Consider the following 20442-nt stretch of genomic DNA (forward strand, 5'->3'; position numbering starts at 1 on the left):
TTAGGGTAAAGGTCATACACATGAGTCTTAACCTACTCTCTGTCATAGCTAAAGTCAGCTGAAAATCCAAAATTAAAAGTACGCCAAAAATCCTAAGTACAATCTTTTGGAAGTCTGCTGTGAAAAAGCCTTTAAGGATGTACTAACTTGAAGTCTAAGTGCAAGGTCATAAGAGCTCTAACGCTGTTAGATCTTCCTCGTTTGGGAGAAAGGATCAATGTTCCCTACAAAACGCTAAGTTTTGCATAAAGGTGAAACCTACATATACTAGGGTATAGAATTAATTTAATTTTGTTCCATCAGGATCCTTTTTCCATGGTAAAAAAGCAGAATGAGGAATGAAGGAATGAATCTGTTTTTTTTTTTTTTTTTGAGACGGAGTCTCGCTCTGTTGCCCAGGCTGGAGTGCAGTGGCGCGATCAGGGCTCACTGCAAGCTCCGCCTCCTGGGTTCACGCCATTCTCCTGCCTCAGCCTCCCAAGTAGCTGGGACTACAGGTGCCCGCCACCACGTCCAGCTAATTTTTTTTGTATTTTTAGTAGAGACGGGGTTTCACAGTGTTAGCCAGGATGGTCTCGATCTCCTAACCTGTGATCCGCCCGCCTCGGCCTCCCAAAGTGCTGGGATTACAGGCATGAACCACTGCGCCCAGCCGAGGAATGAATCTTAATTGGTCTCTTCATCAGAAGAGGTAAACTTGGTGTCTGTATTCATGAAGCTAGACAGTTTTTTAAGCAGGCAGTGGAAGCAGACAGTAGAACAAGATTCCTGTAGCCACAGACCACTACCTGGTATCAAACTAAAGCAAGGATCAACTTAAACAATTATCCAAAGTCATTTTAACTGTACTAAAGGGTAAAGTTCACCACTGTATTATTTTAAAGGAAGTTGTTTAATGTAAGAATTCCATTAACCCTGGGTGAGAAAAATCAAAACAAGTCATACTCTCTAATGAGTTATCCATGTAAGACCACCAATAAAAATGCTTTTAACTGTATTTGACTCGAAGACACTTACTTGGTAAGTGTGAATTTCTTTCTTTTTTTTTTCTTTTATCCCATTGGATTTAGACTATTGAATAATTAAGGGCAGAGTGAGGGAGAACAAAGAGCTACTTCTTTAACATTTTAGTATCTGGATAGTATAGCAGAAACTGTTCCTAGGGACAATGTATATGCCATTAATCACATTAAATAAAGCCGATGAATTATTCATTTTTCTTTTCTTTTTGTTCGAGAAGCTTGTTTATCTCCCTTTGGCCTTTCCAGTGTGGTTTGAAATGATTCCGTGTTGGTTTAGTTGAGGAAGCAACAGTAAGAAAGTCACTATCAGGTAGCTGAGAAGCAGGTTGTGGACTTGCTGTCCCATCCAAACAACTGCAGCGAGATAAATGATCATGGCCATGAAACACATTTCAGGCTTTTCTTCCTTCAGTGCGAAGATTTGTTTCCACCAGTCCATAGCTCTGCATTGAGTTTTTAGTAGATTGCTGCAAATTTCATGGAATTTTTGCTGTTGATTGCTGGTGCATTTATTGGAGCCAAAAATGTTAGGTGCTAGAATGGGAACAAGGTAGTCAGCCAAGCACCAAAACACAACAAAAGAGGAAACAGCAGACAGAACAGATGGATCTAGATAGTAGATAATTGAAGCACCAAAGAAACCAAGTCCATGATGGCAGGTGAAAACCAAGCTCTTTCCCATAATAAGACTTTATCCACCATCAACATCACTTTTCCCCATTCTTGCAGCTATTGTTCTAAACTTGCAGTCTCTGCAGCCAGCAGATTGGTGCCGTGGTTACCTCCCTCTGCCATCATCCATGAAGTGCTGTCTTAGCAAGCACAAACCACCCTCCAACTCAGCCTTCCTCCTGAGATCCACAAGGCGATTCTGGCCACTTCTGCTGTATTCTGTTGGTCACACAGACCCACCCTTATACAGCGTAGAAGGCGATTGCACAGTGGTGTGAATACCAGAGATGATGGAGATCATTGAGGTCATCTTGTTGACTGGCTTCCATTTACCAACTCCTGTCAGCCATTGGTTGAAGGATATTAATTTTATTAATTACCAGGGATATTAATTTTCTAGTATTCAGGGTTTACTATGTACATGGGCAAAGAAAGCTCCAGTTGCCAGAAAGATCCCCTCAGGCACAGAGGTGCTGACAGTTGAAAGTTGGGCCGTGTGCTAACACATGGAAAATGTAAACGGGTTATGCAGAGGAGGGTATTGATAGTGTCAGTCAACCCTTCCACTGCTTTGATACCCTCTTACCCAACATTATATTTGCTTTGTACTGTCACTGATTCCTCAAGGTGGTGGCTGATTACAGTTTCTTAAAAAAAAAAAAAAAAAAAAGACCTAAAACGAGGATTTAGCCAGATAAGTAGAGTTGCTGCTGCAGTTGGTCCCAAGACCATCACTGTTATCTATTGTCTCCCTCTTCTATCACTCATTCTAGGCTCCCTCATTCAGCATTCCTGCTGGTCTCAGTTTCTTGCTCTTTGGTGACTCAGACCTTCATCCCTGAAGGGCCCAAGCCCCTGGTTACTGTACCCTTTTCAGACCTTGGTTGATGCAATTACCTCTTCACTGCTATCACCAAGCATGGAAACACCAAGACATGTTCCAATACATCTCTGAGTTCCATTGGTACTTCTCTCTATCCCCGTTACATAGTAGCAACTCTATATCCTCATGATAGTAGTCAATTACCTCTGCCACTATAGTTTTGCCAAATTTGGGGAGTTTTCAGGCATTATTTCTTTGAACACTTTTTCAGTCCCACTTCTTTCCTCTTAAACTCCAATGATATGAACTTAGATCTCTTGTTATTATCCCATAGGTCTCTGAAACTCTGCTCATTTTTCTTTCAGTCTATTTTCTCCCTGTTTTTCAAACTGAGTAAATTCTATTGATCTGTTTAAAGTTTACAGATTCTGTTCTCTGGCATCTCCCCTTTATATTAAATCTATCCAGAGAGGTTTTTAATTTCAGTTATTGTATTTTTCAGTTCTCTGGACTCAACTGCTGCCTCAAATTCCTGGGCTTAAGAAATCCTCCTTCCTCAGCCTCCCGAGTAGTTGGAACTACAGGCACTCACCACCACGCCCAGCTGATTTTCAATTTTTTGTAGAGTTGGGATCTCACTATATTGCCCAGGCTGGTCTCAAACTCCTGGGCTCAAGTGATCCTCCTACCTCAGCCTCCCAAAGTGATGGGATTATAAGCATGAGCCACCATGCCTGGACTCACTTATTGAAGCATTTTTGTGAGAGCTGTTTTAAAGTCCTTTTCCAATAATTTGAGCATCTGATTCGTCTTCGTATTGAATCAGTTGATTGTCTTTTCTCATTTATGTTCTGATTTCCTAATTCTTGGAATGAAAAGTAATTTTTGATTGTAGCCTGGACATTATGGGTTTTTTATTAGGAAACCTGGATCTTATTTAATCTTCTTTTTAGCAGGTAGTTCTCCTGTTGAGATGTAGTGTAAAGTTTGGTGAATATATATGTTCAGTTTCCTGCTGGGTGCCACTGGCACAACCCCACCAAAAAGGGGACCATTAAGTCACATTGCCTTATTGCCTCTGAATGGAGATGATCAGCTTTCTGCTGGGCCAGATGGAAGAGGGGAAAGGAGAGGGCCAACTAGACTTACCTCCTGCCTGGTTGGTATGGCAGGAGTGGAGGCTTAGCTCACCAGTGGTCCTTGTTGACAAGGGAGTGGGAACAGGAACTCTGATTAGCCCTGCTTTCCATTGCTTTGTTCAATTACATGGCCACTGGATGGGTGTGGAGGTTCAGCTCCTCACTGGGCATTGCTGACATTAGGGTGGGGGAAGCTGAGTGTTTACTGTCTCACCTCATAGCACCTCATTCTACCTCATTGTTGCTAGGTAGAGATGGAGGCTCAGCTCATTGTTGGACCTCACTGACAGTATCTTGCTGGGAGACTGGAGCACCACCTGCTTCTGCCATCTGGGGAATGGAAGATCAGCTCCCTGTTTGGCCTGCTGACACTACCATGGGGGAAACCAGAGTGCACAGTGGCTTCTATTGGGAAGGAAGGTGGGGTGGAAGATCAACTTCCTTGCTCACTGACTGAGACCTGGGGGTGTGGTTTATTTGTTGGTGTTTAGCTGGAGCAGGAAGGGTATTGCCAGAAAGATTTCCTGCTGTTAGGCCACCGCCTTTTTCCTTGTCCTTTGGCTAGAAGGAATGGGCTTTCCTTGGAGCTTTTGTTATCTATGCATATTGGTGTCTCCAGGTTGGAGGTTTCTGTAACATCCTGTCCAGAAATTTTTTTGATAAATATTAGGGTGGTATATTATTTTTCCTTTTTTAAAAATTCTAATGTAGTTATTGATATGATTGGTTTAAATCTACCATTTTGTGATTTGTTTTCTATTTTCCCCATTTGTTCTGTGTTCATTTTCTTTCCTTTTTGGTCTAGATTGAGTTTTTTTGTATGTTTGTTTTTGGGTTTTATTTTAGTATTTTAATTTTATTTCATCTTCACTATAATCTTATTAGTTATACTACTTTATGTTAGCTGTTGCTCTAGAATTTAGATTATACATCTTTAATATAGTATAAATTCAAGTGATATTATATCATTTCCTGTATGATATAAGAAACTTTCAAACTTCTGTTTTTCTCCTCCCAGGCTTTTTGTTATTACTTTAATATATTTTACTTCTACATGTTATAAATTTCACAATATATTTTTGCTTTACATAGTCAAAATATTTAAAAAGTGATTTAAAAACTGATTATAAAACACTTTGATATTTTTGCCTTACTTATAAAGATTACCTTACCCAGACAACCTGTAAAGTGTGGAGAATATAGATTTATAGATATTGCTTTGAACATCTGCCCAAGCAGTAGAAGAGGCAAATTAGGAAGTGTTTAGCAAGATGCTTCTGGAAGCTAAGTTAGTTCGAGGCTGTATATCAGGCATCCTGGGTACCCACTGACTGGTACCAATTTACTTAGTGTTCATGGGTGAGGTTTCACTTGTTCATGGACTTTGAATCCCTGGTGTGTATGCAGTGGTTATTACAGTGGCTGTACAAACTAATGTCATGCTAATTGCCAAAGGTTTGGAACTCTTCCATATTTGAAGGCTTCTGGATTTTTTGTCCACTTATTAAATGGCTAAATGAATGAGACTAATAACAGGAAAGGCATTGGAATGGAAAACTTCTAATAATACCTCTGAGTATTCATTGATGGCAAGTTCAGTTATGTCATGTGATGATCACTTCAAAATCCTGTGTCAGATAGGTAAAAATTCCAAAGCTTTCAAGCCTAAAATTTACCCTGTGCAGAATTTTGAGTTTCATGATTTTATATCCTGGGCTCCTATAATAGGGTATCAGAGGAGAATGGAATCATTAGAGGAGATACAGAGTAGATGGTAAGTGTGTGATATATATTGAGAACATTTATTTTAAACAAATAAGATGGATAGTTTTTATGTATAAACAAATGTTACTGATTATACATTGAAGAATATATATATTTCTTTGGACTTTAGAAGACAGCCTAAGCTTAATAGAGCTCCTGGGTTGATTGATTTGATTTTATGATGCTGAGTTTTGCTATCCTCTTCCTGCCTCACCTTTATAATGTGATCATGATTATTGTTACTTATTTAAGGTGGGTGCTGAGGTGAGGAGAGAGGAGATAATAGGCTCTTTAAGAAAAGCTTATCTCCTGAGAGTGATAAATGTACAGTGGTCTTCCTAACCTTCACCACAGTCCCATCTTGATGATCATTGCAAAGAAGGTAATTATATTAGTCAGAGTTCTCCAGAGAAGCAGAACCAAAGGTTTTACACACACGCATGCACACACACACACACGCATGCACACACACACACGCATGCACACACACACGCATGCACACACACATACATAAATTAGTCCTTTGGTATACATGGGAGGATTGGTTTCCAGGATGCCCCTACCAATAGCAAAATCTGCAGTCATCCCTGCAGAACTGGTATATACTAAGTTGACCCTCCATATACATGGGTTTTGCATCCTGTGAGTGCTGCATTTTCAATCTGCGTTTGGTTGAAAAAAAATCTGCGTACAAGTGGACTCAGTTCAAATCCGTGTTGTTCAAGAGTCAACTGTGTGTATATACATTATATATATAAAATGAGAGAGAGAGAGAGAGAGAGTCAGAGAGAGAGCTTGATTTATTATGAGACTGTGGATTGTGGGTTTGGAAAGTTTAAAGTATTCACAGCAGGCCTGCAGGCTGGGAATTCCAGCAGGAGTTACTGCTGCAGTCTTGAATCTAGAGGCAGTCTGGAAATAGAATTCTTTCTTCTTCTTAGGACCTCAGTCATTTTTCTTAAGGCCTTCTACTGATTACATGAAGCCTCGCCACATTATGGAGGGCAATTTGCTTTACTTGAAGTCTACTGATATAAATATTAATCACATCTAAAAAATACCTTCAAAGCAACAGCTAGATCATAGTTTGACCAAATAACTGGGTACCATGGCCTAGCCAACATGACACAGAAAATTAACTATTATAGTAATTAAAGGGATAAAATTATTACCTGCATTCCATAATTAAAATAAAGAGACTCGCTCAAGTATATGCAGAGTAATATATGAGTTGGCTAAAGGAGCAAAAAGAAGCAGAATCCAAATATATATATATATATATATTGACTCAGGAAATATGCTTTCATTTGACAATATTTATTAGTTCTGATGCACAAGAATAGACTAAGACAAATTGGCTTTGATTTGACACAGACCCTTTAAAAATTTTTGTATTTTCTTACCGGGCCCCATGGCTCCAGCCTATAATCCTGGCTACTCAGGAGGCTGAGGTGGGAGGATAGCTTGACACCAAGAACTCGAGACCAACCTGGGAAACATAGTGAGAACTTGTCTCTAAAAAAATTCAAAACACCAACAAACTAGCCAGGTATGGTGGCATGTGCTTGTAGTCCCAGCCACTGGGAATGCTGAAGTGGGAGGATTGCTTGAGTCCAGGAGTTTGAAGCTACAGGGAACTCTGATTGCACCATTGTATTACAGCCTGGGTGACAGAGCAAGACTCTGTCCCTAAAAAAAGTTTTAAAAATTTTCTTAATACAAAACTTTAAGCTTAATGTTAGTATCAAGTTATATCCCCTAAAAGTGTGCTTTCTATTAATATGAACTAAAAATGAATACTTTTTTCTATAAAAAAATTTGTTGAATGAATGAATGACCTTTGAGTAACAGATTTTTGGACGTCTTAAAATGCAGTTCCAATGGTGCCCATGGTAGTTACTGATTACAGTGGTAATGGCAAGTAGACGTAGTTCTGTCTTAGTTGGCCTGACAGAAGTCAAAGTATTGTAAAGGAAAAATGCAAAATTTGCAGAAAAGAAAAAGGATTAAAAAAAACCAAGGACCAATATTAAAAAGGTGAAACCGCTGGGCGTGATGGCTCATGCCTGTAAACTCAGCACTTTGGGAGGCTGAGGCAAGAGAATCACTTGAGCCCAGGAATTTGAGACCAACCAGAGCAACATAGCGAAGCCCCTGTCTCTACAAAAAAACCAACCAACCAACCAAAAACAAAAAACAAGAAACACAACAAAACAAACAACCAAAAAAAAAAAAAAAGCAATGAACAAAAAAACAAAAAATTAGCTGGACATGGTTGGTGTGTGCCTGTAGTCCCAGCTACTTGGGAGGTTGAGATGGGAGAATCGTGTAAGCCCAGGAAGTTGAGGCTGCAATGAGCTATGATCATGCCACTGCACTCCAGCCTAGGTGACAGAGTGAGACTCTCTCTCTCTCTCACACACACACACACAATTTAAAAAGGTGAAACTGTTCAAACAGAAAGCCAGTTACTAATATCCAAATCAGAGTGTATTTTATTTCATGTTTTTTAGGATTTTGCTTTTCTGTTTCATTTCTAGAAACAATTATGAGAAAAGTGAATGAAATAACATTATAGTAACATTATAACAATTAGCTAAAGCATCCCTGCACAACTGGAGAAAACTGGTAAGTTTTACCACTACCTGCGTTGCTTGTCATGCTTTTTGTGGGTCTGCACATGTATGCTCATATGTACATTATGTACTTGGTATTGAGCAAGACTTGTATGATATGTCACTTAAGTGTGTGTTTAGAAGTTTAATAGAAGGCCTTTTAATTTATGAGAGTTGTTTTAACCTTTTTTCTGTCTAAGGAATCAGAATACTTTTTTAACATGTTGCTGTCTGTGAAGGCACCTACACACACAGACAAAACACACATAGGCACACCCTCCAGGATTCCTCAAGATGTCTGGGGTTACGACTTGTCACCTTTAGATTTTGCCACAGCACTGATTTCTTTTTCCTAGTTATCGAACACTCCATAGGTTATGGAGTCTTGAGGTTGTAAGGGATCAAGACCATCACTTCTGTTTGCTTTTTGGATTTGAATACCTAGAACAGTGCCTGGAATATAGCAGACACTCACACATGATTATAGGATGAATGTTGAATGTTGAAAAGATGAAGTCTTTTTCACTGGCAGATGGCCATCCAGTCTTTGTTAGTAAGAGCAAGGAAGTCCTTACGCAGCAAACCTGTGCTCTGAAAGTCAGTGTACAGATTAGTTTTGGGCTGTTCTGGAGAAGATTTGGAGGACTACAGTTGAGGCCTGGTAGCTCTGCTCCTCTGTGATTTCTTACCCTGGGTCACTCTTTGGGACATAACTCACCATGACTACATCATTGTAATGTATGGAGTTGTGATGTTAAATGCTTGCTTGCTTGCTTTCTTTCTTTCTTTCTTTCTTTCTTTCTTTCTTTCTTTCTTTCTTTCTTTCTTTCTTTCTTTTTCTGTCTCTCTCTCTCTCTCTCTCTCTCCCCCCCCTCCCTTCCCTTCCTTTCTTTTTTTGACGGAGTTTTGCTCTTGTTGCCCAGGCTGGAGCTCGGTGGCACGATCCCGGCTCACTGCAACCCCTACCTCCCAGGTTCAAGCCATTCTCCTGCCTCAGCCTCCCGAGTAGCTGGGATTATAGGCATGCGCCACCACGCCCAGCTAATTTTGTATTTTTAGTAGAAACGGGGTTTCTCCATGTTGGCCAGGCTGGTCTCAAACTCCCGACCTCAGGTGATCCGCCCCCTTGGCCTCCCAAAGTGCTGGGATTACAGGCATAAGCCACTGCACCCAGCCTCTAAATGCTTTCTATGTATGCAGAAGCAAAGACATCATTTTGTTCTTACCCTACACAACCTTCAGCTCTAAAACTTTCACAGCAGTTTTTTTTTTTCTCAGAGATTTCTTTCCCAGTTTTAGTTGGTAACTGAGTAGATGGTCTCCTCATATATGGTGAAGAATCAAATCTTTAAAAAATAAACTAAATTTAATATGCTGAAAGGGATTTAAGGAGTTAATCCAACTCAGCTCTCTGCAGCCAACTATTGAGTAATAGAAAGGCCTAGGGACAGGAGAATTGGGACAGAATTCCAATCTTGCCATGCAAAAGCTGGGAAAGCCACAAAACACCTCTGAAGCTTACCTGCATCCCATTTTATTAGGGAGATGAACCTGTCAAAGGTTAGAGCGCATTCCTATGAACTTCTGCCTTGTCTCTTCTTGAGGGTTTAAGCCCTGGCATTCAATCAATATAGGCAGTTCTCTTATATCAGATCCATCTAAGCAAGATCTTGGAAGCTCTGGATTTTACAAATCCATTTGAGGCTAACACAATAATGGTCTACTGTGATGGAAAATCATGCTCCTCTTGGCAAAAGGAGCATTCTCTAAGTAACACTTCTCTAAGTGTGTCCTTGCCAAGGATTGAGCCTTTAGTGCTGGAAGAGAGATCAGGTAGAAACAGAGAGAAGAGGCAGAGAATGATAGGGTTGGAGGTATCATTGATGAAAAGTAAAGATGAGTAGGCTGAAACTGGGGTCAGGGAGTACAGGTCACTGATCTCTGGAAAGTCACGATACTCTTCAGAGGTGTGATTTCAAAAAGGGGAAAGTTGTTGCTGTCTACATTGTGGAGCTGCTGTGGGAACTCTAGAGCTCTTGGAAGAAAGGTAAAAAAGGTAGACAAAGAGCAGAAAGAGATAGATTTCATTGACCAGTTTTTTTTTAAATGAAGAATTCTAATATACGCAGTACACAATACACAATACTGATGTCTAGTGGGGATTCTGGTGCTTTTAGCTCAATTGCCCCTTTGTAGATAAGATTTCTGCTGATTGCCTTAAAATGGGTAATTATTTTGATGTACAGATCAACTTACCCCCAAATTTTTGGATTTTTCATAATTCTTCCTTACAGTGTTACTTTGAAAATATCTTTAAAAATTTTATTTATTTTATTTTTAGACAGGGTCTTGATCTGTTGCCCAGGCTGGCGTGCAGTGGCATGATCATAGCTCACTGCAGCCTCAAACTCCTGGGCTTAAATGTTTCTCCTGCTTCAGTCTCTGGAGTAGCTAGGACTATAGACATGTGCCACCACACTCAGCTAATTTTAAAATTTTTATAGAGATGCAGTGTCACTATGTTGCCCAGGCTGGTCATGAACTCCTGGCCTCAAGCAATCCTCTTGCCTCAGCCTTCCAAAGTGCTGGGAGGCTGAGGCAGGAAGATTGCTTTGTCCTACTTTTAAAACATTTAAAAAATTAATTCAATAACTATTCAGTGAGTTCTTCCTTTATGCCAGTTACTTTGCTCTGTGGATAGAAAAATGAATGAGATATTTCCCTTCCTTCAGGTAGCGCATAGTTGGATCTTATTGCTATTTAAAGCCCACTTTATGTTTTTTTCTTTTAGTTCTTTGGTTAAGAACGTAGGCTCTGAAAAATTCAAATTCCATTTTAGCCAGTTGCTGAGTGACCATGAGTGAATTATTTAATCTTGCAAATATTTTGGGAAGCAATTTGATAATAATATATTTTGAGGTATAATCTTTAAGCTAGTAAACTCATTTCTAGTTATCTATTCCTAATGGAATAATATATTAGAGAAGTTATAATCGTTCAAAAATATGTATTGAGCAACTACTATGTTCTATATACTTTCCTAGATAATTTGGATGATTCATTGAGCGAAACAAAGATCCCTGTCCTTTTAGAATTTATATTCTAGCAGCAGGAGAAAGAAAATAATAAACAATAGACTAAATAGGTGAATTATATAGTATATTAGAAGGTGATCAGCGCTTTCAAAAAATAAAAAAGGTAGATCAGGATAAAGGTGATCAGGAGTGCTGGAATTCTGGGTGAGTTTTAGTTTTATATTATGTTCAGCAGCATAAACCTTGTTGAGAAGGTGATGTTTGAGCAAAGACATCAAGGGGGTGAGGGAGTTAATTATGCCAGTGGTCCTCAACCTTTTTGGCACAGGGGACCAGTTTCATGGAAGGCAAATTTTTCCATGGACTGGGGGTGGGGGCGATTGGTTTCAGGATAAAACTGTTTCACCTACATCATCAGGCATTAGATTCTCACAAGGAGTGCACAATCTAGATCCCTCACATGTGCAGTTCACAATAGGGTTTGCGATTGAGAAACTAATGCCAAGGCTGATCTGACAGGAGGCAGAGCTCAGGTGGTGATGCTGAAGCGCTCACCTCCTGCTTTGCAGCCTGGTACCGATCTGTGGCCCAGGTGCTGGGGACCCCAGAATTATGGGATATCTGGGGGAAGAGATTCCAAACACAGGAATCAGCCAGTGCAGTGGCCCCAGAGTGCGACTGTGTTTTGAGTATTTGAGGAATACCAAGGTGGACAACGTGATTGGAGCTGAAAGGAAGAGTGGTAGGAGACGAGGTCAGAGAGGAAATGGGAAGTTGTGTCATTGAGGGCTTTGCAGGCCAAAGTAAAGACTTCACTTACAATGTGTGAACAGGGAGCCATCGAAAGTCTTTGAATTAGTGAAATGACTTAATCTGATCTTTTTTTTTTTTTTTTTTTTAGAGATGGCATCTCGCTGTGCTGCCTAGGCAGACCTTGAACTTCTGGACTTAAGCGATAGATCCTCCACCTCAGCCTCTTGAGTATTTGGGACTACAGGCATGTGTCACTGCACCCAGCTTGACCTATGTTTTAATAGGATTTCTCACTGTAATGTTGAGAAAGATTGTACCATTATTTTTAATAGTGAGAAATTAGAAACATCATAAATGGCCACAAAGGATGGACTGGGTGCACACATTTGAATACATATATGTGATGAAATGTCACTTGGTTATACACTTATGATATAATACTGAGTGAAAAATAGAATATAAAATTATATGTTTATAATACAATTGGAACAAATTAAAGATAACAGCAGTAGGATAAGAACAAGCTATGGGTATTCTTCTCACTTGCTTTTCCCTATGCATGCTTTTAATACTTTGTTTTAAAACAAAGTAACCCATGCTTATTATACAAACTTGAACAATTATGAATTATAATGTAAAAATTAATAAAATCCTATCATTTCCTTCAATTCCATACTTCTAGAATTAACTAATGTTAAAATTGATGTGTGTTCGTCAACATCTATCTTGTGTCCTTCTAGGAATAAATATATACAAACATAATTCATGAATATGTATATATGTTTGAATATATATAAATATTAATATGTTGAAGCATATGCACATACATATATGCGTAAATATATATGCATACACACACAAATCTTTTTCGATTTCTTTCTTCCTTTGTTCATTCATTCCTTTGTCCCTCCCTTCCTCACTCCCTTCTTTCCTTCAAGGTTCATGATATACTCATAATAGGTTCTTTTGCTTAACAATATGTTATTGACATTCTATGAATTAGTAGTTTGTAATCTTGGCTGCACACTGGACTCTCCAAGGAGCATTAATAGTGCTGATGGGTCCAATTCTCAGAAATTCTGAATTGATGGTTTGGCATGAGGCCTGGGTATCAAAATTTATAAAACTTCTTTAAGTGGTTCTAATGTGCAGCCACATTGAGAACCACTGCCTTAGGTTATACATATAGATCCAACTCATTATTATTATTATTCTTAATAGCTCATAATATTCCATATTGTGGCTGTACTAAAATGTGTTTATCTAGTCCTCTATTGAGAAACATTCAGTTTGTTTCCAGTATGTTATTCTACTAAAAAGTCTTTAAACGTGTATCTTTAGTTCTTTAGTTACTGGTTTCTTTATTTCTACAAAATACAGTCCTATAAGTAAAGTTCCTGGGTTCAGAGGTATGAGTGTTTAAAATTTTAATTGGCACTGCTAGATTATTTTCCAAAAAGATCTCAATAATACCTACTTCTAGTAGCAGTGTTAAGAGTACTCCTTTCCTTATATCTTTGTTAATCCCATGAATGACAAAAAGTATTTGATTTTCTTTTTAATCTATTACTAATTAAGCATATTTTTATTCATACTTATTTGTCATTTGAAGTTCTTTTTCTGTGACTTAAGTATATTCTTTGCTCATTTTTAATTGAGTCGTTTGTCTTTTCTTATCAAGTTTTAAGAGATCTTGGATAACAGGAGTATTCTTTTTGGTTATCTACGTTACAATATTTTCTTCACGTCTACTTTTTTTTTGATAATTTATATGGCACTATATATTTTGTTATTATTATTATTTTTTTCAGACGGAGTCTTGCTCTGTTGCCCAGGCTGGAGTGCACTGGTGCGATCTTGGCTCACTGCAGCCTCTGCCTCCCTGGTTCAGTTCAAGCAATTCTCCTGCCTCAGCCTCCTGAGTAGCTGGGATTACAGGCATGCACCACTACACCTGGCTAATTTTTGTATTTTTAGTAAAGATGAGGTTTCACCATATTGGTCTGGCTGGTCTTGAACTCCTGACCTCGTGATCCACCTGCCTCGGCCTCCCAAAGTGCTAGGATTACAGGCATGAGCCACCACGCCTGGCTGGCATTATATATTTCAAATTATTGAGAAAGTTTAACATGCTTTATCTCATTTTTATTCATTATGTTTAATATTTTTTCACGTTGGTAGGCCTTTGTCACTATTGTTCCTAATGTAAGCCCCATGACATTGTTTCTGATGTAAGCCCTGTGAACTATTGTTCCTAATGTAAACCCCTAATGTAAGCCTCATGTTATTTTAAATAATACTATAGTTAATATTTCCTTGCATTTAGCTTTTTTCATAGTTTGAATGCTTACAAGTGAAATAATTGGATCAAGAATATAAATTATTTTTGTGGTTTCTGATAATTATTTCCCAACTGTTATAGTTTTTGGCCAGCCATCAGTATAAAAAGTTAGGGTAATATAACTTTAGTATTTATATAATAATATCATATTACATAATTTAAAGAAGTAAGTTTCTTAAGTATTTTCTTAGCTCCATTGTGAAGGAAGGCTTGAGTTCTTTTTCAGGCTGCCTAAGAAATTAGGTTCAGTTCAAGTAAAAATTTTTTTTGCATACCCATTGTGTACAAGGCACCTACTAAGTGCTGCAAAGGATAAGTCCTGTGTGGTTACTACTCTTAAAAAAATTTTAGGCTGGGCGCGGTGGCTCACGCCTGTAATCCCAGCACTTTGGGAGGCCGAGGTGGGTGGATCACGAGGTCAGGAGATTGAGACCACCCTGGCTAACATGGTGAAACCCCGTCTCTACTAAAAATACAAAAAAATTAGCTGGGTGTGGTGGTGGGAGCCTGTAGTCCCGGCTACTTGGGAGGCTGAGGTAGGAGAATGGTGTGAACCTGGGAGGCGGAGCTTGCAGTGAGCCGAGACCATGCCACTGCACTCCAGCCTGGGCAACAGAGCAAGACTCCATCTCGAAAAAAAAAATTTTTTTTTTGATTTAGTGGAGAGCAAAAATGAACATCTTATTTTACTTTATTTTACAGGTCAAGGACCATAAAAGAAGCCTGAGAGGGAATAGATAGGCTTTGACTGGGTCAGGAAAGTTTTCTTAAAGGTAGTGTTCTTTGAAATAGTCAAAGACAAAGTGAAGGATGAATAGTATTTTTTTCTTCAACCTTTAAGTTCGTGGATAAGTGTGCAGGATGTGCAGTTTTGTTACATAGGTAAACGTGTGGCATGGTGGTTTACAGCACAGATCATCAGGTATTAAGCCCAGACCTCCACAGGTGTAGAGTGGGTCCACGTGTTCTCATTATTCAGCTCCCACTTATAAATGGGAACATGTGATGTTTGGTTTTCTGTTCCTGCATTAGTTTGCTGAGGATAATGGCTTCCAAGTCTATCCATGTCCCTGCAAAGGACATGATCTTGTTCCTTTTTATGGCTGCATAATATTTCATGGTGTTATGTACCACATTTTCTTTATTCATTCTATCATTGATGGGCATTTAGGCTGATTCCATGACTTTGCTATTGTAAACAGTGCTGCAATGAACATACATGTACATGTATCTGTATAATTGAATGATTTATTTTCCTTTGGGTATATACCCAGTAATGGGATTGCTGGGTCAAATGGTATTTCTGGTTCTAGATCTTTGAGGAATCACCACACTGTCTTCCACAATGGTTGAACTAATTTACAGTCCCATCAACAGTGTAAAAATGTCCCTTTTCCTCCACAACCTCACCAACATCTGTTCTTCTGTTGTTTTTTGACTTTTTCATAATAGCCAATGGTATCTCATTGAGGTTTTGATTTGCGTTTCTCTAATGATCAGTGATGTCGAGCTTTTTTTTCATGTTTGTTGGCCACATAAATGTCTTCTTTTGAGAAGTGTCTGTTCATGTTCTTTGCCCATTTTTAATGGAGTTGTTTGTATATTAATAGTAAACAATGAGGTGAGGAGAGTACACTTGATTAGAGCGTATGTTTTCTGAGCAGAGGGAAAAGAAAAAGTAAAGACAAAGATTTTGGAAGGTAAGTAGGTGGAGGTAGGATGCCTGGAGGACAGTGACTTGCTTGGCTGGAGAGAAGAATTAATAGGGAAAATAAAAGGACACTCACATTGAAAAAATGAAAATGTGCAGCAGACTGTTGCAGGCTTTGAATGTATATCTAATTTGATAGGAAGAATCAAATTATTTAGTTGGGAGTTGTATTGGAATATTAGCTTAATGTTATCAGTGCTTTAGTTTGAAGTGAAAAGAGCCAAATAACTAATGTGTAAGGGCTTCGGGCATTTATTTATTCTTGTAAAGGCTCACTGATCTCATCTGCAAGGCAGAAACAATTGATTCCTGTGCCATAGGGTGGTTGTGTTTAAATAGAAGTGCCTGGCATGGCTCCTGATAAGTAGTGGGTATACTATAACAACTATTGTTAAATTGATTTCATAAGCTATATGCTCTGATGATAAATAAGCAATTCAGATAAGAATACAAAGTCATTTCAATAGTTCTATTCCTATAATAATAAAACTAAATTAGCTTTCATTTTTATCCCCCTAAGCTCATTGAATGGACAGTCTAAACCAAACAAGAGTGACTGAATTTGTCTTCTTGGGACTCACTGATAACCGGGTGCTGGAGATGCTGTTTTTCATGGCATTCTCAGCCATTTATGTGCTAACGCTTTCAGGGAACATTCTCATCATCATTGCCACAGTCTTTACTCCAAGTCTCCATACCCCCATGTATTTCTTCCTGAGCAATCTGTCCTTTATTGACATCTGCCACTCATCTATCACTGTGCCTAAGATGTTGGAGGGTTTGCTTTTAGAAAGAAAGAGCATTTCCTTTGACAACTGCATCACACAGCTCTTCTTCCTACATCTCTTTGCCTGTGCCGAGATCTTTCTGCTGATCATTATGGCGTATGATCGTTACGTGGCTATCTGCACTCCACTCCACTACCCCAATGTGATGAACATGAGAGTCTGTATACAGCTTGTCTTTGCTCTCTGGTTGGGGGGTACTGTTCACTCACTAGGGCAGACCTTCTTGACTATTCGTCTACCTTACTGTGGCCCCAACATTATTGACAGCTACTTCTGTGATGTGCCTCTTGTTATCAAGCTGGCCTGCACAGATACATACCTCACGGGAATACTGATTGTGACCAATAGTGGAACCATCTCCCTTTCCTGTTTCTTGGCCGTGGTCACCTCCTATATGGTCATCCTGGTTTCTCTTCGAAAACACTCAGCTGAAGGGCGCCGGAAAGCCCTGTCTACCTGCTCGGCCCACTTCATGGTGGTTGCCCTCTTCTTTGGGCCATGTATCTTCATCTATACTCGGCCAGACACCAGCTTCTCCATTGACAAGGTGGTGTCTGTCTTCTACACAGTGGTCACCCCTTTGCTGAATCCCTTCATTTACACCTTGAGGAATGAGGAGGTAAAAAGTGCCATGAAGCAGCTCAGGCAGAGACAAGTTTTTTTCATGAAATCATATACATAATGGGCATTGGGACTGCAGACATAATTGCAGGCACATCCTTAATGAAAGAGCAAAAGTAAAGAGTCAAAATCAACTTATATAATTTGGTAAATTAGGTAAAATGGCATAGAGCAGGTCAGATTTCTGCTCATTAAAGATAAGAACTTATTCTGTTCATTAAAGATAAGAACTTATTAACTATTATTTAAATAAAGCGCAAGATCATAGTGGAAGTTATAAGGAAAAATAACCTGGGAAAGTTTAAAGACAGCTTTTGATTTCATCAGTAAAAGAATACAATTTGGGGAACTCAGTTCAGTCTCAGTTTCAGGAGCAGGTAGAGTGAGAATTGACTCTCTTGATTTATACTGTTCTGCGGGCTATTGCCTCTGGGAAGCTATACATCACTCCTGTGATTTATACATTATAGTAGTTTCAATCTTGTTTTCCAATATATTTTCAAGTGTATAAATAAGACTTTACTTATTTATATTGAATTAAACTTTTGTTGCTTTTGAATGTAATTCTCTCATGTCTAGATCTATTTTGTACTTTTTTTTTGAGACAGGAATTTTTTGTACTATTCCTGCAACTTCCTGTAAGTCTGAAATTATTGTCAAAATAAAAAGTTAAAACAAAACAAAACTATACACCCACAAGAATAGTAAAAATTAAAAAGGTAGAAAATACCAAGTGGTTTTTTTTTTCTAATTACTCTGTCGCCCAGGCTGGAGTGCAGTGGCACCATCTCAGCTCACTGCAACCTCCACCTCCAGGTTTAAGTGATTCTCCTGCCTCAGCCTCCTGAATAGCTGGGACTATAGGTGCATGCCATCATGCCTGGCTAATTTTTGTATTTTTAGTAGAGATGAGGTTTTACCACGTTGGCCAGGCTGGTCTCAAAACTCCTGAGTTCAAGCCACCCACCCCTCTCAGCTAATCATTAATTACTATCACTCATTGGGCTGAAGTATATCAGTTTATTGTGGAACGGGCAAGTCCATATGAAGAGGGATCCATGACAAATTTCTTAGGTAATGATGATGATATTCTGTGACTGAAATAAGTAGGATTAGCTGTAAATGAAGATCCTATAGATGGTCAGAGAGCTACCATACAATATCAACTTTAAAGGAGCTAATGGAATGAAATGAAATATGGTTAATAATAAAAATATTAAGTATAAATATGCTTCTTTGCTTATTCTGAAAAAAATTTATAATTGATTGGGGTCTTTGTCACTATTTTCCACATGGTCTGTCAACTTATAGAAATAAGACTTGAGTATTCTGGAGAACTGGAGAGCAGACAACATAGCCATCCACACATTACAGACATACACAATACAGAGTGAGTTGCCCACTAACTCTAACTAAAGGGTAATACATGATTACCTTTTAGTAATCAAAAGGACAAAGAATCAGAAGCAGTCTATTCATTAAACTGAGAGGTGCTCATGAACATATCTAAATATCATTACTTGAAGTTGACAAACAAGGATAGAATATGGTCAGCCCCCTATAATTCTCATGTAAAACTTGAGTCACAGTAAGAGTTTTAGATATCTATGAGGAAATGAAGTCCAGATATCACTACTATGTATATGTTAAAAACTTAGTAAAATAATCTAATTATGCCTCTAGTTTCTGGAATTTTATGTGTATAGGTATTCATACTCATTAGTATCTTTTATGCAGAAAGAAATTCCCACTGTCTTATTTGTTTATTTGTATTATGGCACTATTCATTATTTTACCGTGTAGAACATAGTTGTAACCTGAAGAATTCAGTTGTTGAATACAAAGTTGCTGAGCAGATTTCTATATTAATAAATAATGATTCCTCTCTCCTGTTAAAGTAAACCACAGAGCCAAGCGTCAAGATATTTTATTTTTGTTCTTTAAGACTCTCTATGTATTTAGTGAGTAATTAAATACATTTTTATCTTGTCTCTGAGTCTGAAAAGCTTTTTTCTGTAAAACGGAGACAAAATGTTTTATTTTTACCTCCCCAGAGAGTTGTAAAAATTAGTGTGACTAAAAACGGGTAGTGTCAGAAATTTTGCTTGCTACTATGAAAAAAATAAGCAAACATCACAACGTTGTTCTGTTATAGTTTTACCAGCTACAATCTTAATGACTACGTTGAAGCATTGTGTTGTTGACAGACAATATGACAATTTTGCACGTGTTCCTCTGTATGGCTGATTCCTGCACAAGCAGTTCCATTTGGGCTCATTGGAAAGGCATTTAGATATTTCTCCTTATTGTCTGCCATTGCCTATAATAAAAGGGCATTTATTTTACATAAATTTTATAATTCTTAAATTCAGCTCAATTATTCCACCAAGTTCAAATAAATATCATTTTATACCTTCCAGGGAGTTATCTTTGGGAAGAAACTATTAATTATTAGATTTGTCTGTTGGAAGTTAACTTATGATACCCAGAAAGCCCTAAAGAATGCCTTTAAAATCATGCCTCTGTATAACTGAAATGGCTTGTGTCACTTGAATATCCTTCCTAACACATTTCCTAGCAAATAAAAATTTTCCTCCTAAAAATCATGATGTAGACCTTGTGGCTCACAGGTTTATTGATCATACACTCACTGAGTGCCTAGGAAATCCCAGCTGCATGTAAGCATGCCTTTTTTAGTGATGGTGTGAGAACAAACTGATGATTTCCAATGTGTCATGCTCTTTTGTAAACATGAATATGAGATGCCGTTATCTGGGATATCCTCTTCATATCCCAGTTGACTCACCACATTCCATTCTGCTGCACTATGTGCCACCACAGTGAGATTTAAGATGTTGGTTTATAGACCATGGTTTATCCAACTTGGTGTTTTCTACCAAGTTTCTACCAAGTTGTTTTCTAAGTATTTATTACTAAGTACTTAACAGTCATCCATTGCTCTAAGAACAATATTGGATGCTATTGCTTAGTTGAGTGAATTCTCTACATAATAACTAAAATAATTTTATTAAAACATAAATTATTTCATGCCACACCTGTGCTTAAATCATTCTGGTGGCTTCTTATTGTACTGGAAAAGATTCTAAACTTCTTGAGAGAATATGGAAAGATTCTTTTTAGCTCTCTGATATCACTCT

General features: G+C 38.3%; 2 protein-coding genes across 2 annotated transcripts; one reads left to right on the plus strand and one right to left on the minus strand.

Moving 5' to 3' along the window:
- On the minus strand, window positions 1–2826 carry LOC117975763 (ADP-ribosylation factor-like protein 6-interacting protein 1). The gene has a single exon (XM_034937276.2). It carries the CDS (start codon window positions 1702–1704, stop codon window positions 1246–1248), a length of 459 nt encoding a protein of 152 aa, XP_034793167.1. The 5' UTR covers window positions 1705–2826; the 3' UTR covers window positions 1–1245.
- Window positions 2827–5325: 2499 nt separating this feature from the next.
- Window positions 5326–18956, plus strand: LOC100980776 (olfactory receptor 4E2). The gene is made up of 4 exons (XM_057299695.1): window positions 5326–5430; window positions 7961–8048; window positions 11974–12067; window positions 16396–18956. The coding sequence occupies exon 4, from the start codon at window positions 16404–16406 to the stop codon at window positions 17343–17345; it is 942 nt and encodes a 313-aa protein (XP_057155678.1). The 5' UTR covers window positions 5326–5430; window positions 7961–8048; window positions 11974–12067; window positions 16396–16403; the 3' UTR covers window positions 17346–18956.
- The last annotated feature ends 1486 nt before the right edge of the window (window positions 18957–20442 follow it).

The sequence above is a fragment of the Pan paniscus genome, chromosome 15, assembly GCF_029289425.2.
Source record: "Pan paniscus chromosome 15, NHGRI_mPanPan1-v2.0_pri, whole genome shotgun sequence".
Classification (NCBI taxonomy): Eukaryota; Metazoa; Chordata; class Mammalia; order Primates; family Hominidae; genus Pan; species Pan paniscus.